At 40.1% G+C, this 27044-nt stretch overlaps 1 protein-coding gene across 9 annotated transcripts in view; it reads right to left on the reverse strand.

Annotated features, from left to right (window-relative positions):
• Nucleotides 1-27044, reverse strand: part of GARRE1 (granule associated Rac and RHOG effector 1) — a 95312-nt gene that overhangs the window by 30560 nt on the left and 37708 nt on the right. For 6 of the 9 annotated variants that reach the window (XM_039502959.1, XM_039502955.1, XM_039502954.1 and 3 more), the window contains one exon: nucleotides 22674-23998. The exons of the other annotated variants lie outside the window; for them this stretch is intronic. In XM_039502959.1, the coding sequence (XP_039358893.1) occupies nucleotides 22674-23168 (495 nt within the window). In that variant the 5' untranslated portion in view covers nucleotides 23169-23998. The remainder of the gene's footprint in view (nucleotides 1-22673; nucleotides 23999-27044) is intronic. 9 annotated transcript variants of the gene reach the window in all.

Below are 27044 nucleotides of genomic sequence, written 5' to 3' on the forward strand. Positions count from 1 at the left end.
GAACACTGGGGTTCTATGTATCACACTGAATATCTAAGTTGCAGCTTTTCTTTTGAGAGAGATCAGGCGTCTGATTGCTATGAATTTTGTCTGCATCATCTTTACAACACTTCTGTTCTCAAGTCATGGTTATTTCAAGAATGCAAATCTGAAAAGCTGATGAGTCACACTATCTTACAATGGTTGACCAACATATAAAATCTACTTTGGTTAAATCAGTACGCACCAAGCTCATCACAGTATTAAAAGGTTCATAATCAAGTTTAACATTCTGCTTGGAAGATCATCAGAAATATATGTGAAAACCTTTTGACAATTAAGACAGTGAACACATTTTTTTGGCTTCTTTGGAGAGTAATCTTGACTGATCAGGAAATAAGGTACACCTGGAAGAACTTGTACAAACTGATGACCTATGTCTTACATCATCTGACAGGAATCCCTAGAGCTAACAAAAAAATTCACTCCAAAAATATTTCAAAAAAATGTATAATTTAATGCTGTTCATTTGGATGGGGCGGGGAAGGGGGGGGAAGGGCGTAAAAGAGGGTCTAGAAACGCAGGACGACACTTGCAAGAGACCAAAACTAGAACACCAGAGCAGCAGATGTTTTCAGAGTTACTGTAGAAAGTATTGATTTGGATTCATGAGGCATGGGCCAGTAGTGTACTGGACTAGGATTCAGAAGAAAATGGGCTCTATCCTCAGCTCCTCCACTTAACCCTTTTCTGACTCCGGGCAAGTCACTTTCCCTCTCAGTGCCTCTGTTTCCCCTCTCACTTTTTGTCTCTCTTCTATTTAGACTGTACACTATCCAGGGAATGGACCATCCTTTATATGTCTTTATTGAGTACCTTACACAATGAGGTCCAAACCTCAGGTGAGGCCTCTAGGTATTACAGAAATACAAGTAATGAAAAAAAAACAGCATTAAGGAATCCTTGTGACTTTCAAAAAGAAAAGTAGTCAAAATTACAGTTGTAATCTAAAATATTTTACATTTAAAGTGTTAATTTTTGTCTGTTAGATAAGTATATACACTTGTTATAAATATAAATATGGATAAACTTCACATACAGTTTCTGTTCTTTTGGTTTACTGTAGTTGTCACAGAGAAAGTGACAAAATATGAATGTATAAATGTTTACATACATTTTACCTTCCTTTACAAAAAGTCTACCAGAATTAAACTGTTACACCATTTTAGGAATAATGCATAAAATGTACAAAGAGTGTACAAAAGCATCCTGACTTAGAGGACAAGAAGTTATCTGGCTTATTTTCAGTTACATTCTTTTTTTAATAAAAGTATTCAGCTACAGTGATCTTACTGGCAAGATATAGGAGTCACACTAATAGTTATATGCATTAACAATCTACTTTTAACAGAACTTTACCAGTGGCAAATTTTGTTTCCCTTTGCAGCCAGTCTCCTTTTGACATTCCATTCTGGTTCAATCATTTCCCCTCTTTGTACAACGTATAACATTAAACAGTTTTGATACTGTGACTGACCTCTGCAAGTGTAGTCTGCCTTATTAAAAAAGTATTCTGCAGACATTAAGAACAAAACACCAACTTACTTGATGACAAAATTTAAAAGATTTCTATGAAAACTGCAGGAGCCAGTGAGGAGAAAACTATCAATCTAAACATTTCAGTGTATGGAAGATACGAAGAACTCCAACCATTCTCAGGGGAAAGAAAATCCAGGACTCATTAGGAATTTCAAGCTAGTGAGATTCTAAAGGACATTGAGGTACAAGTGGTTGAAATCTTCCCGTCCCTGGGAACTGCTCTCAAAATAAACAACCTATTTGGTTTACAAGGACAGCACACCACATTCCTGGTATAATTTGCAATGTTAGGCAATGAGATTAAAATACTAGTATTGGCACATAAATCCAAGTCTTCTTTATAAAGTCTATGTTTTGTTTTCTAAATCTAGATGTTAACTCTCCTCTACTTCAGTGATTGTTCAGAGGCATTTCCAATGGTTAAAATAAGAATAGTATCACTGGGATGGGGATTCTTGCACTGTTCCAGCCTGCTAGATTAAGGACTCATTTCAGAGGCCATATACACTTCCTTGTAAGACTTCATAATTTTAAAGGTTTTTTTCTAAAGAGGAAAAGAGCTGAATCCCTCTCTTCACTGGGGGGAATGTAATTACCATCATCAAATCCTTGATAAATACTCTCAATCTAGGTCTAGAGATCAAAGTAGAGTACAGTACTTGTAGCAAAACCATCTGTGTGAATAACATAAGAATATAGAGTTGTTGTATTGGTCCCAGGATATTAGAGAGACAAGGTGGTTAGGTGGTATCTTTTATTGGACCAACTTCTGTTGGTGAGAGAGACAAGCTTAAAGAAGAGCTCTGTGTAAGCTCGAAAGCTTGTCTCTCTCACCAACAGAAGTTGGTCCAATAAAAGATATTATCTCACCCACCTTGTCTCTCTAAAAAGAATATAGAGGCCTCCTCCTGTCCAATCTATCAAAATTGGATAGTCACGTAGGGCACAGTTAAAATAGCCATTCTGAACTTATTCTTCTTTGCTCACATTTTGGGACTTGAGTTTTCCTCTTGGGGACTACAAAGGGAATAAGATCATAAGAACGGCCATAGTGGGTCAGACCAAAGGTCCATCTAGCCCATTATTCTGTCTTTGGACAGTGCCCTGTGCCAGGTGCCCCAGAGGGAATGAACAGAACAGGTAATCAAGTGATCCATTTACTGTCACCCAATGGATTAGATTCTTAGATTAGAATATCTAACAAACAGGGACCAGCTTGATTCCCCACAATTTGCAAAAGATAAAATGGCCTCTGCCTCCTTTTCTGGAATCCTGAATATTGCAGATATGATGAAGCAAGGTTTCTGCGTCCTCACAAACATTTACTCATGATAAATAAATCTCCACCACTTGTATACCATTCCTATTCTTTGCTACGTCATCAGGAAGACACAAATGCCTCTCCTTATCTCAATGGCTGAACAATCTTGTGTAGAGGAATTTGGCATGTTTGGACAGCTGAGAATAGTGTGGCTGTTGGAGACATACTGTGTAGTAAATCCTCCCTTACCTCCAACACTCGCAAGATCTGCTGAGGCTCTGCTTCCTCTGTACAGCTTCTAGCTATAGACATGCAAGAAACTATTGTGAATCCCCTCCAACAGGCCTCAAAGCCTGAAAAATCACACTTTTCCATGTCAGCACATTCAACAACTGCTTTCTCCAAATCTGTATTACAGTAGCACCTAGGGTCCCCCAATCCAAGACCAGAGACCCTTTGGTCTAGGTGCTGTACAAACACATTTGAAAGTTCCTTTCCACAGAGAGTTTATAATCTCGGTTTATGAGAAGGCACAAGCAGGTGTGTGAAAAACAAGTGGGTGGAAAGGAAGAATAAACTAACAGTAAAACAAGCATGGTTTTGCATAACAAATAATAGTTTAAGTTCACCACCTGGCTACCCACTGTTTTGGGCAGCAATTCTCAGATATCACAGTGCTGAGGCAAGACATGGAGAAGGATAAAGAAATGACTTTACATGATTTTGGGGGGAATTCCCTCTCCCCATGTATGTCCTCTACAATAGAAAATCTATACTTTTACATTTTAGCATTTTTTCAGACAGAAAAGGCAATCTAAAACACAGTGTACATATTTTAAATGGTTATGTTATGAAGGAGTGAGGATCAGTAAATTGATTAGCTTCTTCATAATCAGTACAAAAATATTGAGAAAGATTTGTGATATGCTTGTGCTTTCACAGCAAGCTTATATACTTGGCTTCATTTTGAAAGAATGCTCTAAATCTCACTGCTTATGTCTTTTCCATGACAGATGGTAAGGTAGCACATATATGAGCAATCATGACTACGCAACAAAAATAAAATGACACCTGTCAATTCAAATTAGTATGAGATGCCTGAAGGTTTCTACTGCAAGTCTCTTTCATGGTTACATATTACCAAAAAGAAAATGTAACTAATAAAGCCAATTGCAGAGGATGGTTTAGTTAGTTGAGGATTTGTTGTAATCTTCTTAAAATTTAACTATTTACAAACAATTTTAAAATTGCCTTGGCAAGCCACTCAATTGACTGGTCAACTGACTGCCTATCATTTGACCACAGTCAAATACAGGGCTGCTCAGAGGATTCAGGGGGTCTGGGGTCTTCAGTGGCAGGGGGCCCCCGCTTTGGCGGCAATTCGGCGGCGGGGGGTCCTTTCGCTCCGGGACCTGCTGCCAAAGTGCCCCGAAGACCCGGAGCAGAAGAAGCTCCAGAGGCCCGGGACCTGTGAGAGTTTTCCGGGGCCAGTGGAGCAGGGGCCCCGAAAAACTCTCGTGGGGGCCCCTGTGGGGCCCGGGACAAATTGTCCCACTTGCTCTCTCCCCCCCGCCCCGCCCAGGGCGGCCCTGGTCAAATATTCCAGTAAGAACACCTTGACATAGTTGCTGACCTACCTTTTTGATTGCCTAATGGTACTATCTGCTAGCAAGCCTATTTAATTGTCCTGATCACTCACTCTACTATATACTCTCAGAAAAAAAGGTGAACTAACTGAAATTTGTATGTATGTATATTTTTATTTGTATATCAGGCTATCAATGTACATAGCGATTTACAAAAATTAACAAGACATGGTCCCTGCCCCAAAGAGTTTACAATATAAACTGACTAGATAAAACATACAGAAATTAACTCAGAAGGGAATGGGGGAGGGAAAAGAGGGTTCAGTCATTAAACCTCCTTCCCAAACATAAAGAGAAAAGATGCATAGCCATTAAGCTGCTTGAAGAGTTGGCTAGCAGCCTGCCTAGCAATTGTGCATTTAAAAATGACATTTTCTTTTATAGTTGCTATGTTTATTTGTTTAATTTCATTCTTCTTTTATAACTGTTCACTCTTGAATAACATTCACATTTAAATGCTAACCTACCATTGCTAAAAAAGAATTTCATTTTTTAGAATTTCATTTCATTATGTTTCACATTTTTCTTAGTTAAAATAACTCAGCTAAGTAAATTTGTTTTTTTTAAAATTAGGAATAAGTATCTAAAGCTATACTAAATGGAGACCATAAAGTCTTAATCTTTTTTTGTTGTTGCTGTTGTTGTTGCTATAGTTATATTCTAATAAATTAGTGCTTTAAAATATTTGACTTTTTTTACATTAATTGACCAATCAGCTGGTCAACTGACCAGTTATTTTTTGACCACTCAAATGCCCAAACCTACTTTAAAAAAAAAATCCCAAAGTTATGAAGATGCAAGTGAACTGCAATGTAATGCAAAGAACTGACATTAAAGATCATTGGCATTAGACCACGTCACTGCTTCAAAGCTAAATTTCTAACAAAACAAAACAAAAAAATATTTTTCCTGAGCTATTAAAGTTAGCTCTTTGTATGAGGGCATAGTGCACATCCAGAAGCACACCAATTTTAGGCAACACTGTTTATTTTAATAGCACATAAAGGCATACAATTTGTTTTCCATAATGTCATCTTACAATTTTGCTGGGTGTATTACATATTTGTCTGTGACTCTTTAGGAAATTTTTTTAAGTGGTTATTTTTCCATATCTTTAGGGTGAAGCATGACATATGATGTCTTGACCCTGAAGGTACACTTTTGTAATTTTTGAAAAGTTGAACTGGACTTTTTAAAGAGAGTTCCAGTTTATCTCTTTGAACAACTGGAATAATGACATTTTCCAATCCAATCGTGTTAACTGTGTATTTTGGTTATTTAAGGGGGAACAGAAGTACTTCACTTGGATATATAGTTTTGATTGGAAAAAAAGGTACAGTAACAGGGACTACTAGCAATAAATTAATTTCTCTATTACTGTCACACTCAGACACCCTGAGATCAGGACCCCACTGTGCCAGACACCCTACAAACACATAGCAAAAGACAGTCCTCTGTCCTAAAGAGCTTACAGTCTAAATGGAGAAAGACTATTAAAATGTGGGAGGGGAAACAGATTAACAGAGAGATTAAGTGACTTGTCTAAGGTCACAGCACAGAACTGAGCCAGGCACTGAACCTAGGTCTCTCAAATCCTAGTCCAGGGCACTATTCACTATATGCCAGGGTGCTTAAAGTGCCAAAATGAAGCTTTAGACAGAATTTTCACTTAGTATTTTGGAAGTGATGATTATTTAACTGTTCAAAATCTTTGTGGCTTTAGAATTTCCTCATGTAGCTAGATGACTGATGGGCTGGTTTTAAAAAAATCTTTGGTCCTTTTCATTACAAACTAAGAGCCGGATATCAGTATCAGGGTACTGCTTAACAATGGCGGCTCATACCTCTGTTTTCTCTTCCTGACAGCTGCTCAAATATACAGTGTTTTGTTTTATTTTGCTGATTAAAATGATTCTCCTTATAGAATTTTAAGAATTTTCAGACGTAATTAAAGTAGAAAGTTATATACTATTGTAGATAAGGTAAGTTTATATACTTTAAAGTTTCAGTTTCTAAAATTAACTGACACCATATAACAATCCTCTCAATGTGAGATTTTAGTTAAAACACAACTCCATGTAAAGCTAGTTTTGAACTCAATAGAATTTTCTCTGTAGCATATTCTCAAGAGTATCCTCACTGTTCTGCCCTTCTTTCCCTCTCCACTCAGAAGCAATGTCAGCGGGCACAGCTGCTCACAATGGATGTGGCCGTACCAAGGCAGCAGTGTAACTAGCCTGATTTGTTATTGTAAAGAACTCATTAGCAAAGTACTATTTTGCTACTGGCCGTTTAAAACACAGCAAGCAACTAAGTGAATCAGATATAGTGTAATTGTTCAATTGGATTATAGTTTTGCTGTAGCAGATGTTCAGGTTCCCATCAGCTTGTTCACCAACAAATGACTGTCAGCTAAAGCTCATTACTTACTAATATGCAAACTGAGAATGGGTATAAAGATTTTCAACTAATTTGTGAACAGGGAAAAGTATTAGCCATATCCACTGAAGAAGAATCACTGTAAAACTATAGGTTTGAATAAAAATCCAAAAAGTGTGTGTTGATTACTAAGAACTATTCCATACAATATAAAAAAAAAACCATTTTCATCTCATTTTTTAGTCTTTAGAACTCTGTAGACAAGAAAAGAAACCTACAATCATATTTCCAAGCTCTGCAAGGTCATTATCATAAACTATTTAAAATTTTGTTGCATTGGATAATAAGGTGTAAACTCAAGGCTTCAAGGTTTTTTTTTATATTTTATTTTATTTTATTTTATTTTCTAACTTCTCCCTTCCTTTCAACCACCCTTAAAACTTAATTACTGCTGGGACTCTAGACATAGTGAACTCAACAGGTCATTTACTGGGAGGAGATAACAAATGCATCAGTAGATGGTTCTGGCATGCCTCTGCATTACATTATCCTCAATTATTATGCAACCTGAAAGCCTGCATTCCTCTGTCCCTAAATGTTGGTCTACCAATCCCCCCTCCCTGCACGGCTGGTTTCCCCGCCCCCGGTAATCTATGAAGTAAAGGACAATCTTTCACACAAGTTAGTGTCTCTCTCAAAAGTATCTAGTTTGCAAATGTATGTAAGATCACTTTATATCATAAATAAGAGTGGTCTATAGAGAAGTTTTACTCTTGAAAAGTGACTGAAGATTGGCATAATGGGGTTAGACGTCTATTGTCTCACTGATTCTAGACCAAATATGCAGAGTTTAGAAATAAAAACATGAGTTTTGTTCTAGACTTCAAGTCCAGCTAGATTCTTTCCTCTAAATGCATCACTACCAATCATTGATTCTAAATGATTCTCTTTTATGTGTCTGCAACTTCACTAGCCTTCAAGGAGAGTGAATAGGTACAAGTGGCCTCATTTGGCCTGCGGACTGTAAGTGGTTATGTGTAAAGGAGGAAAGAACCCAGTATGATAACCAGAAGAGCTATCTTTATCTGTCAACTTAGGAAATTTGACATGGAATCAGTGAGACAGAAAATAAATCTAGCAATGCCTTGTTCTTGGTTGTTTTTAAAAAAAGAAGTGTCCCTTTTCATACTAGTAGCACACTAAATCATTCCAAACAGTTATCTTCTTTGAAGCAACTCCAGAGAGGAGAGTCTTTTATCTTCCCATATCTTGTATATTAGGTCTTCACAACCAGGAAAAAGTCCAGATAGATCTAAAGGCTGAGTACTGGCTAAGTCTTGTATTCTTTTCTTTAAATAGCTGGCTCTTTCCCTCACCAGATTTTCCTATGTTGCCAAATATAAGGGAATTTGCCATAAGCAGATCAGGTCAGAGAGTAGCCATGCTAGATCACTTCCCCTCTATCACTCTCCGCAGTAGAGCGGATCTCAAATATTACATGTTAAACTTCCAGTAAATTAAGTTATCCTCACTCTTTGGATCCACACAGCCTCAGCAAGCTGATTTTGGGTCTCTTCCCCTGACAGAAAGAAGTCTTGCATATCCTATCCAGATCTTTCTTGAACTAATACATCAGTAAGACTGGCAAGACTGGTAACCATCTGGGTAGTATATTCATCTGTATCAATAAAAGGTTGTTCCCTCTAGATCAGGGGCTCTCACACTGGGGGGGGGGGAAGTCGTGACCCCTCAGGAGGTTGCAAGGTAGTTAACATGGGGGTCGCAAGCCCCAATTCTCCATTAAATTACACTACCCCCATTTTTAATTTATAAGGTGGGGGGGTCACACTCAGAGGCTTGCTGTGTGAAAGGGGTCACCAATACAAAAACTTTGAAAACAACTGCTCTAGATTATATCTTCCTTTAGACTATGTAAACAAGAGAAGGGTTTAAGCATAAAAAGACCGGATATCATGAGCGTGATGATGACGCCCAGGTATCTGAAGATTTCTACAGTTTGTAAAGAATTCCAGAGGGAAGAGAAGAGGTACTAACCTCCATCACACAATACAGTCCATTTAAGCATCTCCACTGGGGAAGATGGATTCATTCTAGTTTCTGCAAGTTTTCCTTTGGCTAAATCCCATTTTCGGACTGTGAAAAGTCATTTCCCTTGGAAACTATGGATGTCTGTGGATTATAAATCTTTAACGACTTGTTACACATCAATGAACTAATGGTCTTACATTACCCTACAATAAGAATTTGGCCCTCTACTACACCAGTATTGGTAATATTATTAATCATGTTTAAGGCTATGTTTTAGTCATGGCTATTTTTAGTAAAAGTCACAGACAGGTCATGGGCAGTAAACAAAAATTCACGGCTTGTGACCTGTTCATAACTTTTACTATATACTCTTGACTAAAACTTGGGGGCAGGGGGGCACGCACGACCCAGAACCCCCACTGGTGCTGGGGGGGAAAAGGGGGTCGCCAGCAGACTCTCTACCTGGCTCCGCGCCTCCCCTACCAGCAGCAGCAGAGTTTGGGTGTGGGAGGGGGAAGGGGGTTGGGACACGGGACGGGGTGAGGCGGGTTCTGGTTGGGACTTACCCGGGGGGCTCCCTGGAAGCGGCAACATCCCCCTCACTCAGCTACTAGGTGGAGGCGAGGCCAGGCAGCTCTGTGTGCTGCCTCTGCCTGCAGGCACTGCCCCCGTACTCCCATTGGCCACGGTTCCCGGCCAATGGGAGCTGTGAAGCCAACGCTCTGGGCGGAGACAGCGCGCAGAGCTGCCTGGCCATGCCTCCGCTAGCAGCTGAGCGAGGGGGACATTGCCCCCCTGGTAAGTGCTGCCCAGAGCCCAAATTCTGCTGCTGCAGGGGAGGCGAGAGCCTGGTGGCCCAAGACTGCCCCAGCAGCGGCCAATGCAACTGGCACAGGGGCCACCTGGACTGCCCCTGAGCCAGGCACACTGGCCGCTGCAGAGGTCATGGAGGTCACAGAATCCGTGACAAACTCGCAGCCTTAATCATGTTTATTACAGGAGTGCCTGGGGACCAACCAAATTCAGAGGCCCATTGCGCTAGGCACTGCACAAAAACAGTAGTAGACAGTTCCTGCCCAAAGAGCTAACAAACTTATAGACAAAGGGTAGGGAAAAGAGATATAACATATAGGCAATGTGAGCAACATGATAATAATGAATGTCATGTTAGTTCTATGATTTTTTTGGGTGGGTAATGTGGTTAGGAGGGGATTAGCTAAATGAAAATAAAAGAGAGGCAGGGGAGAAATGGGAGGGATATCTAAAGCTGAAAGGGTGATATTTGCTTTTTAATAAATTCTCCCTCCATCGCTAAATTTAATTGAATGGATCTTACTTGTTTAGCTCGTACCTCACAGGCTACATCCAAAAGATGAGCTCATCTCTACACTCTGATTGGTGTGGGGGGAAATAAAGATCATATCTGAAGAAGAACTGAACTTTGGAAACAAAAATATTAAGTGTCCTAGGGACAATATTAAGTGTCCATCAGGACCACTCAGTATAAAATTATTCTTCCATTTCTACCACACTGGAAACCAAGTGAAGTCAATGAGATTTCACTTAGGTAAAGCGGGCTGCATATCTAGATGAAGCGAACCCGACTAAGACAGAGATGATGCTGGTAGGCAGAAGAAAAATATTTCGAAGAGTTTGCAGCCATAGCATGGTCTCCTTTTCTTGAAGATCAACACACACAATTGGACATTTCAGTCTCTAGTTTGGGTGTATTCTTGGATTCCTCACTGACATTAAGCTGTCAAATAGTATATCTGCCAATAATGCTTTCTACCACCATCTCTGGTTGGCTAGGAGACTCCATCCTATCCTGGCAGATGACTTGACCTCAGTTATGCATGTCTTTGTCATAGGGTGACCAGATGACAAGAATAAAATATTGGGACACGTGGGGAGGGGCAGCAATAGGATCACAGCCCCCACCCCATTGGAGCCATGGGAAAGGGGGATACACAACCTGAAGGAAGCCACGGGTCAGGGACCCCCGGCTCCAGGCACAGCCCCGACGTGGGTTGGGGGTGCACGGCCCCCGCTCCTGTTGCAGCCCCGCCATGGGTCGGGGGCTCACCGCCCCCACGCCAGCCCTGCTGCAAGCTGCGGGTTGGGGGTGCATGGCCCCAGCCCCCGTCACAAGCACACATCCCCGGCTCCCGCCCACAGCCCCGCCACAAGCCAGGGGCAGAGAGCCCCAGCCGCAGCCCTGCCACTTACCTAGGGGACAGTTCCCACCCACTGGGAAGCACCTGGCAGGTTCCTCTGGCTCCTAGGGTCAGCGGCAGCCAGCGGGGTCTCCATTCCACGTGCTGCACCTGCCACAAGCACTGGCTCCCGCTGCCATTGGCCGGAAGCTGTGGGGGCGGGACTCACTTTGGGGCATGAGTAGCATGCAGCACCCCAGGTTAGGGGCAGCCAGGAGGAGTCTGCGCCCTGTCCGCGCCCACAGCTCCCACTGGCCACGATGGAGCCAGCGCTTGTGGTAGGTGCAGCATGCAGAGATACCCGTCCCGTCCGCCTCTGTGCCCAGGGGCCGCAGGGTCCTGCGGCCCGCCGTTTCCTGGGAGCCACCCCAAATAAGCACAGCCAGGACCCCAGGTGAGCACGCACCAGTGTAATCCTCCAGCCCTGAGCCAAAATATCGGGACACAGAACAAACAACTAAATATCACGACAGTCCCAATTTGTCAGCTCTCGACTGGATTACAACAATAAGATGCACCTAGGCTTGAAGTCTTCGGCATTTAAACTCCAACTAATACACGACTCTGAAGAACATCTCCCCAGCAACGAAGGCCACTGCAAGCATATCAAACCTGCCTTCTGCTCTCCACACCAACTTCCCATGTAGTACTAAATCAAGTTCAAGCTCTCAGTCGTTATAGTCAAAGCACTGAATGGACTGGCCCCAGATAGCTAGAAGATGGCCTAAAGCTCCAGGATGAAGACTGTGAGCAACAAGTAGTCTCTTCTGGCACAATGGTATTCTCTACAGTAAGGGTCCAACTCATCTCTATGGGAGACCGAACCTTCTCAGGGGCTGGTCCAAGACTGTGAAATAAACTCCCACAAGAACTAAGGACCATCTTCCCACCATTTTACCACCTTCCACTCCAAGTGCACAGCACATTTCTTTGATCTTCCTTCTCTAACAAATGCACAGCAACATACATTGAAAGAAATCCTACTGAAATAAGATAGACCACTGCACATGCTTCTCCCCCAGGGAGAGGATGAGAGAATACATAACATGTGACAGATGTTAGCAACGTTGCCTAATCCATTACTGGGTGGCACTCAGGTATTATGGTGATGAGTGTAGTATTAGAACCTATACAGTATAAAATATTTGCAGAATCAGGATTTTAGAATGGATTCCTTGGAATAAAAAGTGACCACTCCCAAATTCTCAGTCAGGAATCTTCACAGGAAATTAGACATATTAAGGGCAATGAATGTATTCAAAAGCATTCTAAGACTTAACTTTTTAACGGAATATAATGAAAACTGTATTTTAAATACTGCATAAAAAAGAGTGGATAATCTTAATGTTACATTACCAGATGTGCACATGTGAGGCACACAAAAGAATATTAATATTTCTACTTCAGTATGCAGAGTATATAAAAGCCAATAAATGGATTTATCAGATTATCTGGAAAAGTACTATGCAAAATAACTACATTACCCTTTCACTGTTTGGTTGGTTGGTTTTGTTTTTTTTAAAGACTACCTCCAAGAATTCAGACATACAATCATCTTATGAAAGTTCAAACATGAAGCTCTATCTATATAAAATAAGGAGAATGTCACTTTAAATGTCATTTGAAATTATCAACACAAAACAGCTAGTCCTGGTCAGTTGAGTTGCAAGCCAGTTTAGCACTGTCTGAAGAAGCAAAGAAATTTGTGTTATTGAAATCCATGCTTTTAGAATAGGGTTCTATAGAACCAAGTTGATTGGGAATTGGTTATCCAATATTAGACATAACCCTACAGCAGAAAGATTTATTGTGTGAGCTTATTACACACGATCAGCTTTACTGCGGACTGCAATTTCAAATCTAGCATTTCCCAACCTACAAAAGACTTAGAGAAACTAATGATGGTAGAATAATTGTATGTGTGATGGTACCTCCCATAAGGCTTTAAGGAAATATGCTTAGAATGTGTTTTATGCTACATATGCCATGTAGGTTATGATCTACTGAATGTATTCATCCTGTTTGTATGCACGTATCATTTTTGTATTCAAAGTTATGAATGTTGGTGGTGTACCGGCTTGATTTCTAAATAACTTTAGTAGAGCATTTGGTCAGTTCCTGGAGAAAGGAATGTTGAAGTTAAGTACCTAATCAAGAAACACTTAAAGGACAATGGATCTTGGAATGCTCCAATCCAAATAAGAAGTCTACTTGAGGATGTTCAAGGTAGCATGTAAACAGTGGATGCTACCTGTAAAAACTGAGTCATGCATGGATATGCGACTTGCCCAGGTGACTCCAAAACTCCATCCTGAAGCTGGACTTTGCATAGGAGTGAGGACGGGGGTCTCCACCCACAAGAGAAAGTCTATTTAAACCCCTGGGAGACCCCTCCGTTTGGTCTTCAGCTGGCTAAAGAGAGAGCATCTCCACTCCCCAGGATATTTAGAAGAAGCTGGAACAGAGGACAGTGACTGCAAGGGGTGTGAGTGATTGCTGGACCCAGGCTAAAAGGAGATTAGTCCGTAAAAGGGAGCATTCTGGAACTGGTGAGGAACTTATCTGTATTCAATTTGATTAGACATAGATTTGCGCATTTTATTTTATTTTGCTTGGTTACTTACTTTGTTCTGTTACTACTTGGAACAACTTAAATCCTACTTTCTGTATTTAATAAAATCACTTTCTACTTATTAATTAACTCAGAGTCTGTATTAATACTTGGGGGAGCAAACAACTGTGCATCTCTCTCTATCAGTGTTATAGAGGGCGAACAATTTATGAGTTTACCCTGTATAAGCTTTATAACAGGGTGAAACAGATTTATTTGGGTTTAGACCCCATTGGGGAGCTGGGCATCTGAGTGACAGGAACACTTCTGTTAGCTGCTTTCAGGTAACCCTGAAGCTTTGGGGCAAGTAATTCAGATCCTGGGTCTGTGTTGGAGCAGACGGGAGTGTCTGGCTCAGCAACAGGGTGCTAGAGTCCTGGGCTGGCAGGGAATGCAGGGGCAGAAGTAGTCTTGGCACATCAGGTGGCAGCTCCCAAGAGGGTTTCTGTGATCCAACCCGTCACAGTATAATTTCTTCCAAAAGGGAATGTTAATTTTATTCCACCCAGTAATCCAGCAATATTTTTGTTAAGAACTGAAATCTCTCTCTAACATGAAAGTTTTGTTTAAAAAAAAAAAAAATCTCAAAAATTTAGTGTCAGCTAGTGGCTACTCTTTCTTTCAGAGTATGGAACAGAAGAAAAAACTATCCAGAGACAGTGTTGGCCCAGTAACTCCCCCCCCCCCCCACATACTTCTCAAATAATGAAGTTACCTCCAATTTAACCATATAAATCAAAACTTAGTTTAGTGGATTTAAGATACAATAAGTAGCAACAACAGCAAAGCAGAATAGACGAGACCACCATTTTTGTCTAGAAAACAATCCAAGGAAAGTTTCCTTTGAATTCCTACAGGGTTTCTACCCTATTCAAGCATTTCCATTTTACATCTTTATCTTGATATTTGTCTACACTGGAGCTAATACACTATTTGCTGACCCAGTTATTTTTCATAATAATTGTTCAAAAGGTAGCAACCACAGATTAGGTAAAGTCATTTCAGAGAGACAAGAAGTGACCAGTAGATAAGGACCTGGGCAAATATTCAGAGATACTACAGCAGTTTCCACACACAGAACATTAGATTTTGTTGTCTGTATTTCAGGCATACAGTCATTAATATTTTTCTATCAGCTATTACACAAATAACTTAGTGGTAAGTCTCACAAATTTTGGTAGTGACTTACGCTGACTGGATCACATTCCATTGGTTTTGTCTGAAGCTCACAGAAATAATGTCTACTTTACAGCTGCATCTGTCTTCATGCCTGGATGCTTCAAACAGAAGAACTACTGATTTGGAAAACTAGAGATGGCTCAAAAAAAATCTGTGGCCTTATTTCGTAATAAGGTTCAATACAACAACAAAAGAGCAGTGAGAAAGGAAAATTATATCTGCATTCACAAAGTAGGTTCTAGTTACTCCAGTTAAGAGAAAGAATCCAATAAATTAGATTTTTTTCCCTAAATGTCCAAGAGTAGATCAGAATCATAATATTTAGTTAAATATCTGCTCTGAAATCCCAGAACTTTTACTAACATGGCGTTAGACGCTGACATCTGTGGTCACCTGATGTGAGATATTAAAACAGTGTCATCCCCGAGGAAGGCAAAAAACATGTTTTGTGAATTCACTGAGCTGAACCAGCTGCCCAGAAACTCATACATTTATTCATTCAAGAGAGACTGAGAATTGAGCCAAGATACAGCTCTACCCCGATATAACGCTGTCCTCGGGAGCCAAGAAATCTTACCACGTTATAGGTGAAATCGCATTATATCGAACTTGCTTTGATCCGCCAGAGTGCACAGCTCCCTCTCCCTCCCCGCCCCCCGAGCACTGCTTTACCACGTTATATCCGAATTCATGTTATATCAGGTCGCGTTATATCAGGGTAGAGGTGTAAAAGCCAGAGACCAAGAACTACAGAAGTTAAAGTGGAAAGGTTCTCAACCAGTACCTAGCAAAAATAAATATTTTTTCTGAGTAAAAAAACCCTCTCGTCAATACTACTAAAGAAGACTGTATTAGACTATTAGCCTACAAAAAAAGTATGACACTGAGGAATGATCACCAATATTTATAACTGATATATCTTAGTACTATTTCCTTATTTCGCCTGCTAGTGAGTGGTATAATCTGAGGGTCCGGATTATATGGGAACACAGCATAACTGAAGCGACCAAAGTTATCCTAATCAACCCTTTTGACTGACATTTGACAAAGTTAGACAATGCCAAGACACTCCAGTCACACTAGTGGGAAAAACAGAATAGTGCAACTGCTAAAACCAAAATTTGTGCAAGGTACAGGACTTGCCATCTTCAGTCTTGGAGAAATGTAAAGCAGCACTGTTAGAGTGGGAGACTAGAGAGAGTTTTAAATTCTGATATTTTATGAGCTGGTAAGATTAGAAATCAAATTCTTTATGCCACTGGAAATCTGGATTTCCTAAACCAAAGCAGCTCAGACAACATACTAGCATGGTGTCAGATCTTTAAAAATAAAGAATGGCAAAATATTTAAGTATTGAGTACTATCTTGACTACTAGGCACTGCAAGCATGGTAATATTCTTAAAGTTGATGGTAATGACTAACAAAGCTGTTGTGGAAATCGAGCAATTTCCTGCAATTAAAAATAGATGGTTTTGGTTTGTGTGAAGCCACAGTACATTTTACCTATTCAATGCAATGCAAAAGGTCAGTATGCAGGGTTACATTTTACCACTCTGACCTCACCTCTCCCGAAGTGTTATCTTTATGGGGTCACACAGTTGTCCATTTCACAACTGTATACTAAACTATGTGCACTGAAAAGCATTACATAAATTTCATTGTTAACAAGTGATTCTGTGCAGATTTCCAGACCATGGCATTTTATAGAGAGTAGATTCTGTACAAGTTGAATGAGCTGGTGGTAGCTACAATTAATCACTAATTTGCAATTTAGCAGAAGGTGTCCTAGAAGCCTTAACACCAATGTCTGCAGCAAGGTTATACGTTCCTCCTGAATTTCACGTTCCCCTTTAATATGATGACAATTTTCACTTTAAAAAAAAAGTTAACTCACTGAAGTTTAAGATCTGGCTTCCAACTACTTTTATTTCTTTTTCAGTATTTATTCTCCCTTTTTCAGCATATTTAATAATGGCTTTGGGGATGATCAGACTGTGTATAGGCTCTTTGCCAATTTGAGGGGCCAGATGGGAATAGCTAATATAATTAAGGTAATAATCAGATATTGCTCAAACTGGAGGACAAAGATTATATGATAACACCCTCTCACACATGCCATTATACAAGGTGAACAATATGTTCCTCTTTTTTACAGTGCACAGTACCTTCCATGCAATCTAAAAAGTGATCTTACAACATCCCAAGTAGACATCTGTACCAAAAGAGTCTGCTTTCCAGAACAAAAAGTTACCTTTCCTTCCTTTAGATATACAATAAGATTTATTAGATTCCAGTTTAAGCCATGTTAGTGTTTACAGTATCAGGAGAGAAGGGCAACATGACAGCATTCATTCATGTTAAAGGTCAAAGATCCACAGAAATAGAAATACAGCCAGACAGTGTTAGCACAATATTTACTGCTATTAAGAATATTAATTGTTCTTACGATTAACTTTTTTATTAAGTTAGTGTTAGGAAGAATGAATTACTTTTATAACAAAAGTGCTTTTTCAAACCTCTCTGCATGCACATGACAGTTACAAGGTATTTTAAAAATTGGTAGACTATGAGATAACAGGGACTCATGCAACAGAAGAATGCCAAGTAACGTCAAGCTCCACAGAGCATTTTGTACAGCAGGCCAGCCTCTTTTTCCTGCTAACAGAGTCTCATTTGGATGAAGTAAGGAGCTAAAGCCATGCAACAGGTGGCCAAAAAGACTGAACCTGGACTTTATTTGTTAAACGAAAAAACAAACACCCTTTATTTTTAAAGCAAATACATGCTGAAGAACAGAATTTTTATTCAGACATCCTTTTAGTCTATGAACCCTTTGACTGAACACAAATCTTAAGTACTTTTAATGTACAGAGGCAGAAAATAATTCCCACTAGTTTTACATTGCAGCTCAATTTTAGATCGAATTATTTGGCGCCCCACCTCCTGTTTTCTTCTTGTTTATGACCAAGATGAATATATGGCTGCCATCACAAGAGATAGTAAATCAATTTATTAGCTCCACCCATAGTTAAGATAAGATTTACACTGCATATTTCAGAGTGGTTTGAATTGTTTCACATTAGTTTATTTTTTATTCCCCTCTCCCCATTGTATTATACTTGTTTGTGCATAGACCTCTCAGTAGATGGAGGAATGTTCAAACATTTATCACTATACAAATCCAGCTTTTAACATGTATTTTACTTTTATTCTGACAATCAACAGGAATCCAATTTCAGTGCACTGTTCCATACTACTAGGGCTTAAGGGAAGAGAAGTGGGAACTTAAGGAGCATAAATATATACAGTAATTTCCCTTGATTTCCTTCCTCTTTCAATACAGTCTGTTTCTCATCACCAAAGACGCAAGACTCTTAAGAATTTTGGTTTGATTTTTTTGAGGGGGGCGGGGAAGATTCAGCATTTGCAATTATGAAAGTAAAGAAGCTAGACACAAAATGTGCATGCTCACAGTGTCTCACCACTAACTGGACCAGGAGAAGTTACCCCCTTTTATACACTGGTAGATAACTCATTATGACTAAACAATTTGCATTCTGCCAGAAATAATTTATTACAGTGGGATTGGCAATGATTGCTATAATTATAGCTATATTTGTTTTCATTCTAACCTATATCAGCTGATGTTAATCAGGACTTGAAAAGTGTAATTAACACCTGCTATCCTGAGGTCAAAGCATATGAGCCCAGATAAAAATATACCAAGGCTGCATCCCTCCCACCAAAGCCATGACTATTCAACTTACATTGCCTCATCTTCATTCCCCCTCAAAACACAACATCCTCCTTCCTTCTCCAACAAATAAAATTAACTCACACACCATGTTAGTAAATTCTGGATTACCCCCTAAATTACTTTTCCCCATAATCCCCCCTATGTGATAATTTGGGGACCTCTTTGCAGGAGGATTCTTCTGGGGCTGCCACCCCCCTGGACATGCAGTAAGCCCTCTGCATCCAAACGCTCTTCCACATGGGTGGACTGTTCTGCTGTTTGCTACTCCCTTATATCCAGGAAAAGCAGTATCCTCAAACACTGTGCACCGCTCTCCCACCCTTGAAGGAAATGGTGCCTGTCATGCTCTGCTCCTTTCTTCCCCCTTTCCCTCTAAAAAATGAGCTAGTGAATCCTCAGCTGAACTCAGGCAGCTAGCTCATCCAGTCTTTCTACTCCCCTTGGATGAACAAAAGAGTGGGGTTTCAAATCCTGCACATATTTTCAGGAAACTTTTACCTTTCCACACTAGAATTTTCCATGTTCTCTCTATGCCTGAAGGAGTAATTTCAAAAAAAATTAAGGTCTGAGCAAAACCAACACAACCCATATTAAGCAAAAGCAGAGTGAAACACTTGTCACATTAAGCAAAAATTCTCGCAATTTTAAAAATAAGACAACTTTAATGTTTAAAGGAGTCTGTATAGAAAGTTTAAATTTGGTATGAAAGTTAGCTCTAGTTCAGTTTGGCTTGTGGTATATGAGTGTTCCAGTAAGATGTGGTTTGATTTGACTGAGTTATGAACATTTGAAAATAGTGTATTCTGCACGTCACTAAATTTGTGACTAGTGCAGCTAATGAAGGCAGCACTGCCTAGGGTCTGAGTGCTAATTTAGCTACCTAGTAGTTTAATGCAGGTGACATGGGGCTGAAGCCCAAGCCAAACCTCTGAAGACCTTGTACGGTGCAAGGAGCTAAGAGTTGATGGGCACTGTGTAAGGTGAACAAGAGGGAGTCCTGCTTTAGTACAAGTCAGAAGCATTGCAGAGACTGAGGCTCACAAAAACGGGATTCTCCCCAGGTGACAGGACAACAGAGCTTCAAAGTCTGGGAGAGTGAAGCGCCTCTATTTTTTCTTTCAGAAAACTTGCCCTATTTTGCATATACATTGAGGTAGTCTTTAATTACATGATCACAATACTATTCCTCAAAGAATACAAAAGAAAATAAGATTGTGGAAAACACTAGACAGACATGTGCAGCAGTGTGTTCTACTGTGTGTGGCAAGAAAAATAGAGTCCATGAAAATCATTTATATGACAAGTGTATAGTAAACCAATCTTAGACTGGTAGACAATAGACAATAAAGACAATAAAGTATATAAACCATAGTAACAGTGGAAGTTTGCTGGAATATTATAAGCCAAATTTCTCAGATCAATTAGTTTTACTGTTAACTGCTTTATCTCCTAAAGTGTACCTACAGAAGGCTATTTGAAAAGGTAGTGTATAGTACAATGTAGCTAACAAAATTATTTGATGTCCGAGTCATTAAAAATCTCCTAGACCAATGGTTCTCAAACTTCATTGCACCACAACCCCCTTCTGACAACAAAAATTACTACACGACCACACACACACACACACGGCAGAAGCCACAGCCCGAGGGCTTCAGCCCTGAAGCCGCAGCCTGAGCCTAATGCCGTCCCTGGACTTGCTTGGGCTTCGGCTTCAGTCTAGAGCTCCAGCGAGTCTAGCACAGCCCTGGTGACCCCATTAAAATGGGGTTGTGACCCACATTTTGAGAACCACTGTCCTAGACAAATGACTATAATGAAATTAGTACAAGCATAAAATAAAATTCAAAATTTGTATCCTAAGATTAGAGAGGCACTTGTTTATTACATTTTTTAAAATCCTGTGCAATCATGTAATTTAAAACTATGTTACAATGCAAACGGAGAGTTAGGGTACGTCTTCACTACCCGCCATATCGGCAGGTAGCAATCGATTTCTCGGAGTTCGATATATATCGCGTCTAGATGAGACGCGATATATCGAACTCCGAACACGCTCCCGTCGACTCCGGAACTCCACCACCGCGAACGGCGGTGGCGGAGTCGACGGGGGAGCCGCGGACGTCGATCCCGCGCCGTGAGGACGGGTAAGTAATTCGAACTAAGGTACTTCGACTTCAGCTACGCTATTCGCGTAGCTGAAGTTGCGTACCTTAGATCGAACCCCGCCCCCCAGTGTAGACCAGGCCTTACAGCTGAGCAGTCCATCGTAACTAACAATTCTGACTTTTGGCTGTGGCGCACCCAAATTTAGCATAACTTTTTGTATGGAATTTGTACCAACATGACATACATGTTTTGTAATACAAACATCATACAAGCACTATTTTTTCTTTCTAGCCGAAGCTGGTGAATCCAAATACTACGACAGACAGCTCATAAATGCTAACAATAATATAGAATCGTAGAAGATTGGGTTGGAAGAGACCTCAGGAGGTCATCTAGTCCAACCCCCTACTCAAAGCAGGACCAACCCCAACTAAATCATCCCAGTCAGGTCATTGTGAAGCCGGGCCTTAAAAACCTCTAATAGAGATTCCACCACCTTCCTAGGTAACCCATTCCAGTGCTTCACCACCCTCCTAGTAAAATAGTTTTTCCTAATATCCAACCTAGACCTCCCCCACTGCAACTTGAGACCATAGCTTCTTGTTCTGTCATCTGCCACCACTGAGAACACTACAGAGCACATACAGACAGCTCTCACAAAGACTAAAAAGTTTAAATACTTATTTTTAAAGATACCAATGCCCAGAATTTTGTCTTAAATTAGTTCAGATTACAGTTACTACAGACTAATGTGTATATATTATAATTTAAGTCAAGTAACTATGAAAAATAATCCCTTTTCACACTCTTACCAACAGCCCACATCAATAAGAAGCAGTAAATAAAATACAATGCAACTTATACAGTACTGTCTCTCTTTGAGACAGTACGTCATTAGAAATACTAATTCACACTTTTTTCCTTTATAGGATTCATTTTACTGATGATTGGTTTAAAAATACACAATGCTTTAAGTTAAGTCACCCTGTGTAGTTAAATATTTTCTTAAATCACATATGATTTTCTCCATTTAATGATAGAATTCTGATCTGTAGCCTATTTTAAAAATCTTTTTACCTTTTACATGCTGTTTTTGAGGAAGATTATGGGTATGCTTCCCAAAGAGATGAAGGGAGAAGAAGCAATTTTTTTCTAGGTGGCTGGCTGGCTGAGTTCCTGTTTGAATTATTTTATAGGCTGCTGGGATTTTTGTTGAATTACTGATTACATATTAGGAAGCCAAGAGACTTGTATAGGGATCTTTATTATTCAAAACTAAATAATAAACAAACATATCTATATGTCACTGATGTCTCTTAACAACGTCTCAGTAACTGAATGATCATTCACATACAAACACACTAAAAGTCATCCAGGTGAACAGTTTGTCAAAAAAGTCATCTTCTCTATGAATAAAGCACAATTTGTTACTCCTGACAGAACAATGATACTGGGGAAATAAAGCATACAGTAGTATATTTTCTTAACAAATGACTTCAACGTGGTTCTCATACAGCTCAAAATTAGTGTAACTGAAGAGATGTTTACTTTCTCTAGTTGATAGACATCTTACACATGTAATGCAATTCTTTTTTTAAATGATTACCTGGCACAGGAAAAAATATTCAATATGCAATTTAATGTATCACAAAATTATGCACTACAAATCTCTTTACCATGTTTTCCTCCTTTGAAATTTTGAAAATAAAAATGTTTATAATGTAAAATGTTTTCCTTTTTATTTTGGAAAGCATTGTCAGGAAAGGTAAAAGGCAGAATGCGGTACACCTTTGGAACAGTGGTGGTGGGGTTGGTCTTACAATGATAAGTGCAATTAAAAAGGGGTCAAGGAACTTCACATGCAAAATATCATCATCTATGGTAACTTACCTCAATGTCCTGTAGGCTGAATTCCTTTTGATCTTTGAAGTTTGCAGCTCCAGCACTCAGCTCCATCAGCATTTTTGCTATTTCTGGTTTTATTGCTGCCGTGAGTCGACTCGCTGCTTCCATGACATGTTCCTGCACGTCTTTCAGTTGCATAGCTGCCTTTGAATAGTGTGAGTTCCTAAATACACTGCTGAAAAGGTCTGTAAGGAAAGTGCTCGCACGGCAAAACACATTGAGTGCATCCAGATATTTGGAGATTCCCTGCTGGATGTCTGCAATCGGAGTAGTATGGGACACAGGGTGGTTGCAGCTGCCTGCAGCAGCTGAGGAGACCAAAGGGGAAGCCGGGGTAGTAGATGCCAACGGTGCGCTCAAGGTCCTGCCTAGCTCAGGCATTTGATACTGCTGGTGTTGCTGCACTTTTTGCTTGGACCCGCCAAGCAAAAAGCGCCGCTTATAGTCCATTTTACTTTCCTGTGCACTACAGCAATACATAAGTGAGTAGTTGTTCAAAAATTCCTTGGATTAGCAATCTGTTGTCAAATTCCTTCCTCAGAAATGTAGTTATGTATAGTAACAGTGGAGGACTGTGTACATATGCTTCATAAAAGGCATTTCAAAAGGGCAGGCGTCTGTATAATCTGTATCAGCAGTGAAAAAGGCAGCAGATTTGCTGACTTAGTATTTTCAGAGTTCAGTGCAGCCCTGCTGCAGTTACAAAGTGAACTCAAAAAGCAAGCTGAAGTATCTCAAAACAAAACAAAAAAATCTCTCATTTAGTAGTCCCACTCTGTACATAAAATGCACTATGAAGGGAAGAAAGCTAACTCCTATAATTTCCTTGCCAGCACTTGTTGACATCCGATGCTAAAGTTCATAAAACGTAAATCATGTTTTAGGAGTAATACCTTAATGGAGCTTTCCAACTCGTAATACCAGGAAAAGTGGAACAAAACCACCGATCAACAGCGATTGTAAAAGCAGTGCAGAGACTCCTTCCTTGAAAAACAAAGTCCTTAATAATGTCAGCAGATCAAATATCTTCCATGTCTTGACAGATCCAGTCTGTCAGATCAGTTTGTTTGTAGTGTCTCTTCTTAATACTGAAAAAAAAAATCTGTTTTGTTTTCTGAAGACTTTGCAAGTACAAGTTATTAAAAACTAGAGTGTTTATTATTGCAAGCCTTCTCTTTTTCTTCTGTATGATGAGGTAGTTGTTTCCAATGTAACATTAATAAGTGGTGCTTCCAGATTGAGTTTGCCTTCAATTGTAGAGTCTGCAGCAAGAATGCACAAATGTATTTGTAAGGCCTCTAGGTCATTTCCTGTCAGGGGAAGGGAAAAAAGTTAAAAAGGTTATGGAACAATGAGAGGTTTTGTTAAGATTTTAACTCCTACTGTATCCTGGTGCATTTATCTTGCGGTAAGCTGTCAACAGTACCTCTGATCAAAATGGGAGAGGGCCATTTACATTTTTTTTTTTAAAGAAAAATAACAATTTAATAAAATCAAATTAAATCCAGAACTATTGCATATTTCCTCATGAGTTATCTCACACTTAATGGATTTATCTAAACTGCCAAGTGTAGGACTTGCAGTTCAACACTGGTTCAACTCCAGCACTGGCAGCAACAGTAGAGAGCTGTAGCACATCCAGGGCCCTGCAGGTTTTAACCACTGTGAGTATGTCTACACTGCAACGTAAGCCCAGTGTTGTTAGAACTCGAAACAGCAGACCCTGGCTTTGTTAACCCAGGGCTTGCGCGTCTACCATAATTTGCAACCCCCAGCTAGGAACAGTTGAACCCTAGATCCCAACCTAGGGCTCCAGCATCTACATTGCATTATGCAGATCCAAGTCCAACAACCCATCCGAGACTTTCTAGAGCCCTTCCAAAATGTGGCCTCTTCATGATGCAGCATGGGAAAACTTGACTGTCCACCAAACTTGAGTGTCCAGGGGACAAAGAAAGTCAGCCTGTGGGAGTGTGGGATACTTTTGGAGGACTCCCAGACCACGAGTCCAGTGGGGCGGTGTGTAACTGAAAAGCATAGGCCATGAATCGTGGATCCTGACTTGACTCAGGCTCAGACTCTCCACCCTTGTGGGGTCCTGAGACCCTGGTTCAGCATGATTTGTGTCTGGACAGAAGGAAATTAGGCTTGAGCCTTAGTTCAAATGCTAGGCTTACACTGTAGTGCAGACATACCCCTGTGTTGTCCAACCCTACATTTTTAATGAATCTGTTTAAGCGGTAAATATACCAAAAAAAGTTTACATCACAATTTGTTGCAGGAATTTGAAGACCCTGTTAGATCCAAAGAACCAACTAAAAAGAAACAACATACACAGATCCTTCATTTTCTTTTAATATTTAAAATTTTGACTCCTGGAGGAATTCTGAGCCACTGCATAAGCGCAGAATCCATGTGCCATACAACCGCAGAATTCATGTGCCACACAGAATTTTTTTTTCTCTGCAGAAAATACATTCTGCTGGAAAGGTGCTACAGTTATGCTTTTTGCCCACCAGAGTCTGTTGTGGCACTAGAATACAGAGCAGCTGCTCCCAGGCAGGAGCAGAACCAGCTGCAGATAGGGAAGAGAAAAGGCTGCATTCCTCACAGTGCCCTGCCCGAGGGGCCAGGTCAGGAGGCACAGGGCATAGGGGGATGGACAGCGTGGGGCACACTGGGCTGCTAGGGGGATCACAGACTGGGGTTTAGAAAGGCTAGTGGGGGACAGACTGGGGCGGGGGGCTGAAGGGAAGTGGAGGTGGAGGGCCACATGAGGACAGGGGGAGGGGGTGCAGGGACACATGGGGATAGGAAAGGGGTGGCTGAGTGGGGGTGCAGGGCCACATGAGGATGGGGGAAGGGGACGCAGGGACAAATGGGAACGGGAAAGGGGGTGGCCGAGTGGGGCTGCAGGGACACCTGAGGACAGTGGCAGATGTGCCTGACAAAGAGGCTAGGGGTCAGCCAGGGTCTGCATGGAGGAGGCTCCTTAATCTCTCCCCCGCAAATAAATCCTGTTCTATATGTCTCTCCCCCACACTCAGTAACCCTCCAAGTTCATTCTCACACTCCTTCCCAGCAATTACTTCCCTCTCCCTCAAGTTGTCTGTTACCCCTGACTCCTCCAGGCCTTTGCACTGCTTCTGAGGGGGGTGGAAATACGTTTATGTATTGTACTTTAAAATTAATTATTATCCAAAATTCTTTATTAATATGCTTATTTGTCAAAAACACATTTCCTGGATCTTTTTTTGTTGTATGTATTGTTACAGACATACTTGCTGACAGGTATTCTGAAATAAATTACCAAAATAGTTGAAACTCTCACGATTATATTGTTATTTTGACAAATAAAATATACAGAATTTTAAAATGTTCAGTGCAGAATTTTTAATTTTTTGGTGCTAAATTCCCCCTGGAGTATAAAATAAAACCTTTAAGATGTACAAACAACTCCCTTGACCTATCAGTCTATACTCTGTGCCAGTAGTAAAGATCAGTTGAGCAGCTCTGCCAGAGTTCCTTACAATATACTTTCCAGAACTTTATCAGTAGATGGCCCTCACTTTTTGTGGAAACTGCTTCCTCTGACAATCCATCAAAGATGGGTTTGTTAAAGGGTACAATGCCAGGCACGATAATTTGGTCAGACAATAGTGAAACTATTAATAATTATTAACCATACTTTTGTATCTCTATAAATATAATCAACATGATAGTGCAAGGGCAATATAATTGCAGATGCTCTCCTAGGAGAAATAGTGGTTATGATTTATAAATGGTATCCCATGTTTAATTTTTTAAAATGTTTTTTTTAAATTCTGGTGCTTTAGTGAGGAGCATTTGCATTCTTGAACATATGTTCCTTTTTCTGTTGACTCAACTTAGTATATGAAAGCTATTGCTCAAAATTGTTGCAAAAATAGATTTTAGCATTCATTTATAATTTTAAGTTTCCACTATTATTTTCATACTCAAGAGATTTTTATTTATTCATGTAAATATTGAAAATGTTTGATATACACGACTTAATTGCCAATAACCAACTGCTCAGACAGAGACCAGGGTGTCTCCTAACTGAGGAGGAAGAATGGATCCAAGTACAATGGGAAGGATAACCTGGCATTAAAATAATGATCAATAAGTATAGTTGTCACCCAAAAGATAGTATTTTCAAGAAACCATAACCAGTAGTGGCTATCGCTGAGATACTTAATTTAGAAGCCACTTTTAAAAATGCTAGCTAGCACACTATTACTGCTTTTTGTTTCAAGTGTTACACTGAAGTATTAACGTGTTGTTTTCAGGGATTATTTTCTCACTCTCAGTCTCCCAATTCAACATTTCAAAATG

This window comes from Mauremys reevesii, linkage group 16, assembly GCF_016161935.1.
Source record: "Mauremys reevesii isolate NIE-2019 linkage group 16, ASM1616193v1, whole genome shotgun sequence".
Taxonomy (NCBI): domain Eukaryota; kingdom Metazoa; phylum Chordata; order Testudines; family Geoemydidae; genus Mauremys; species Mauremys reevesii.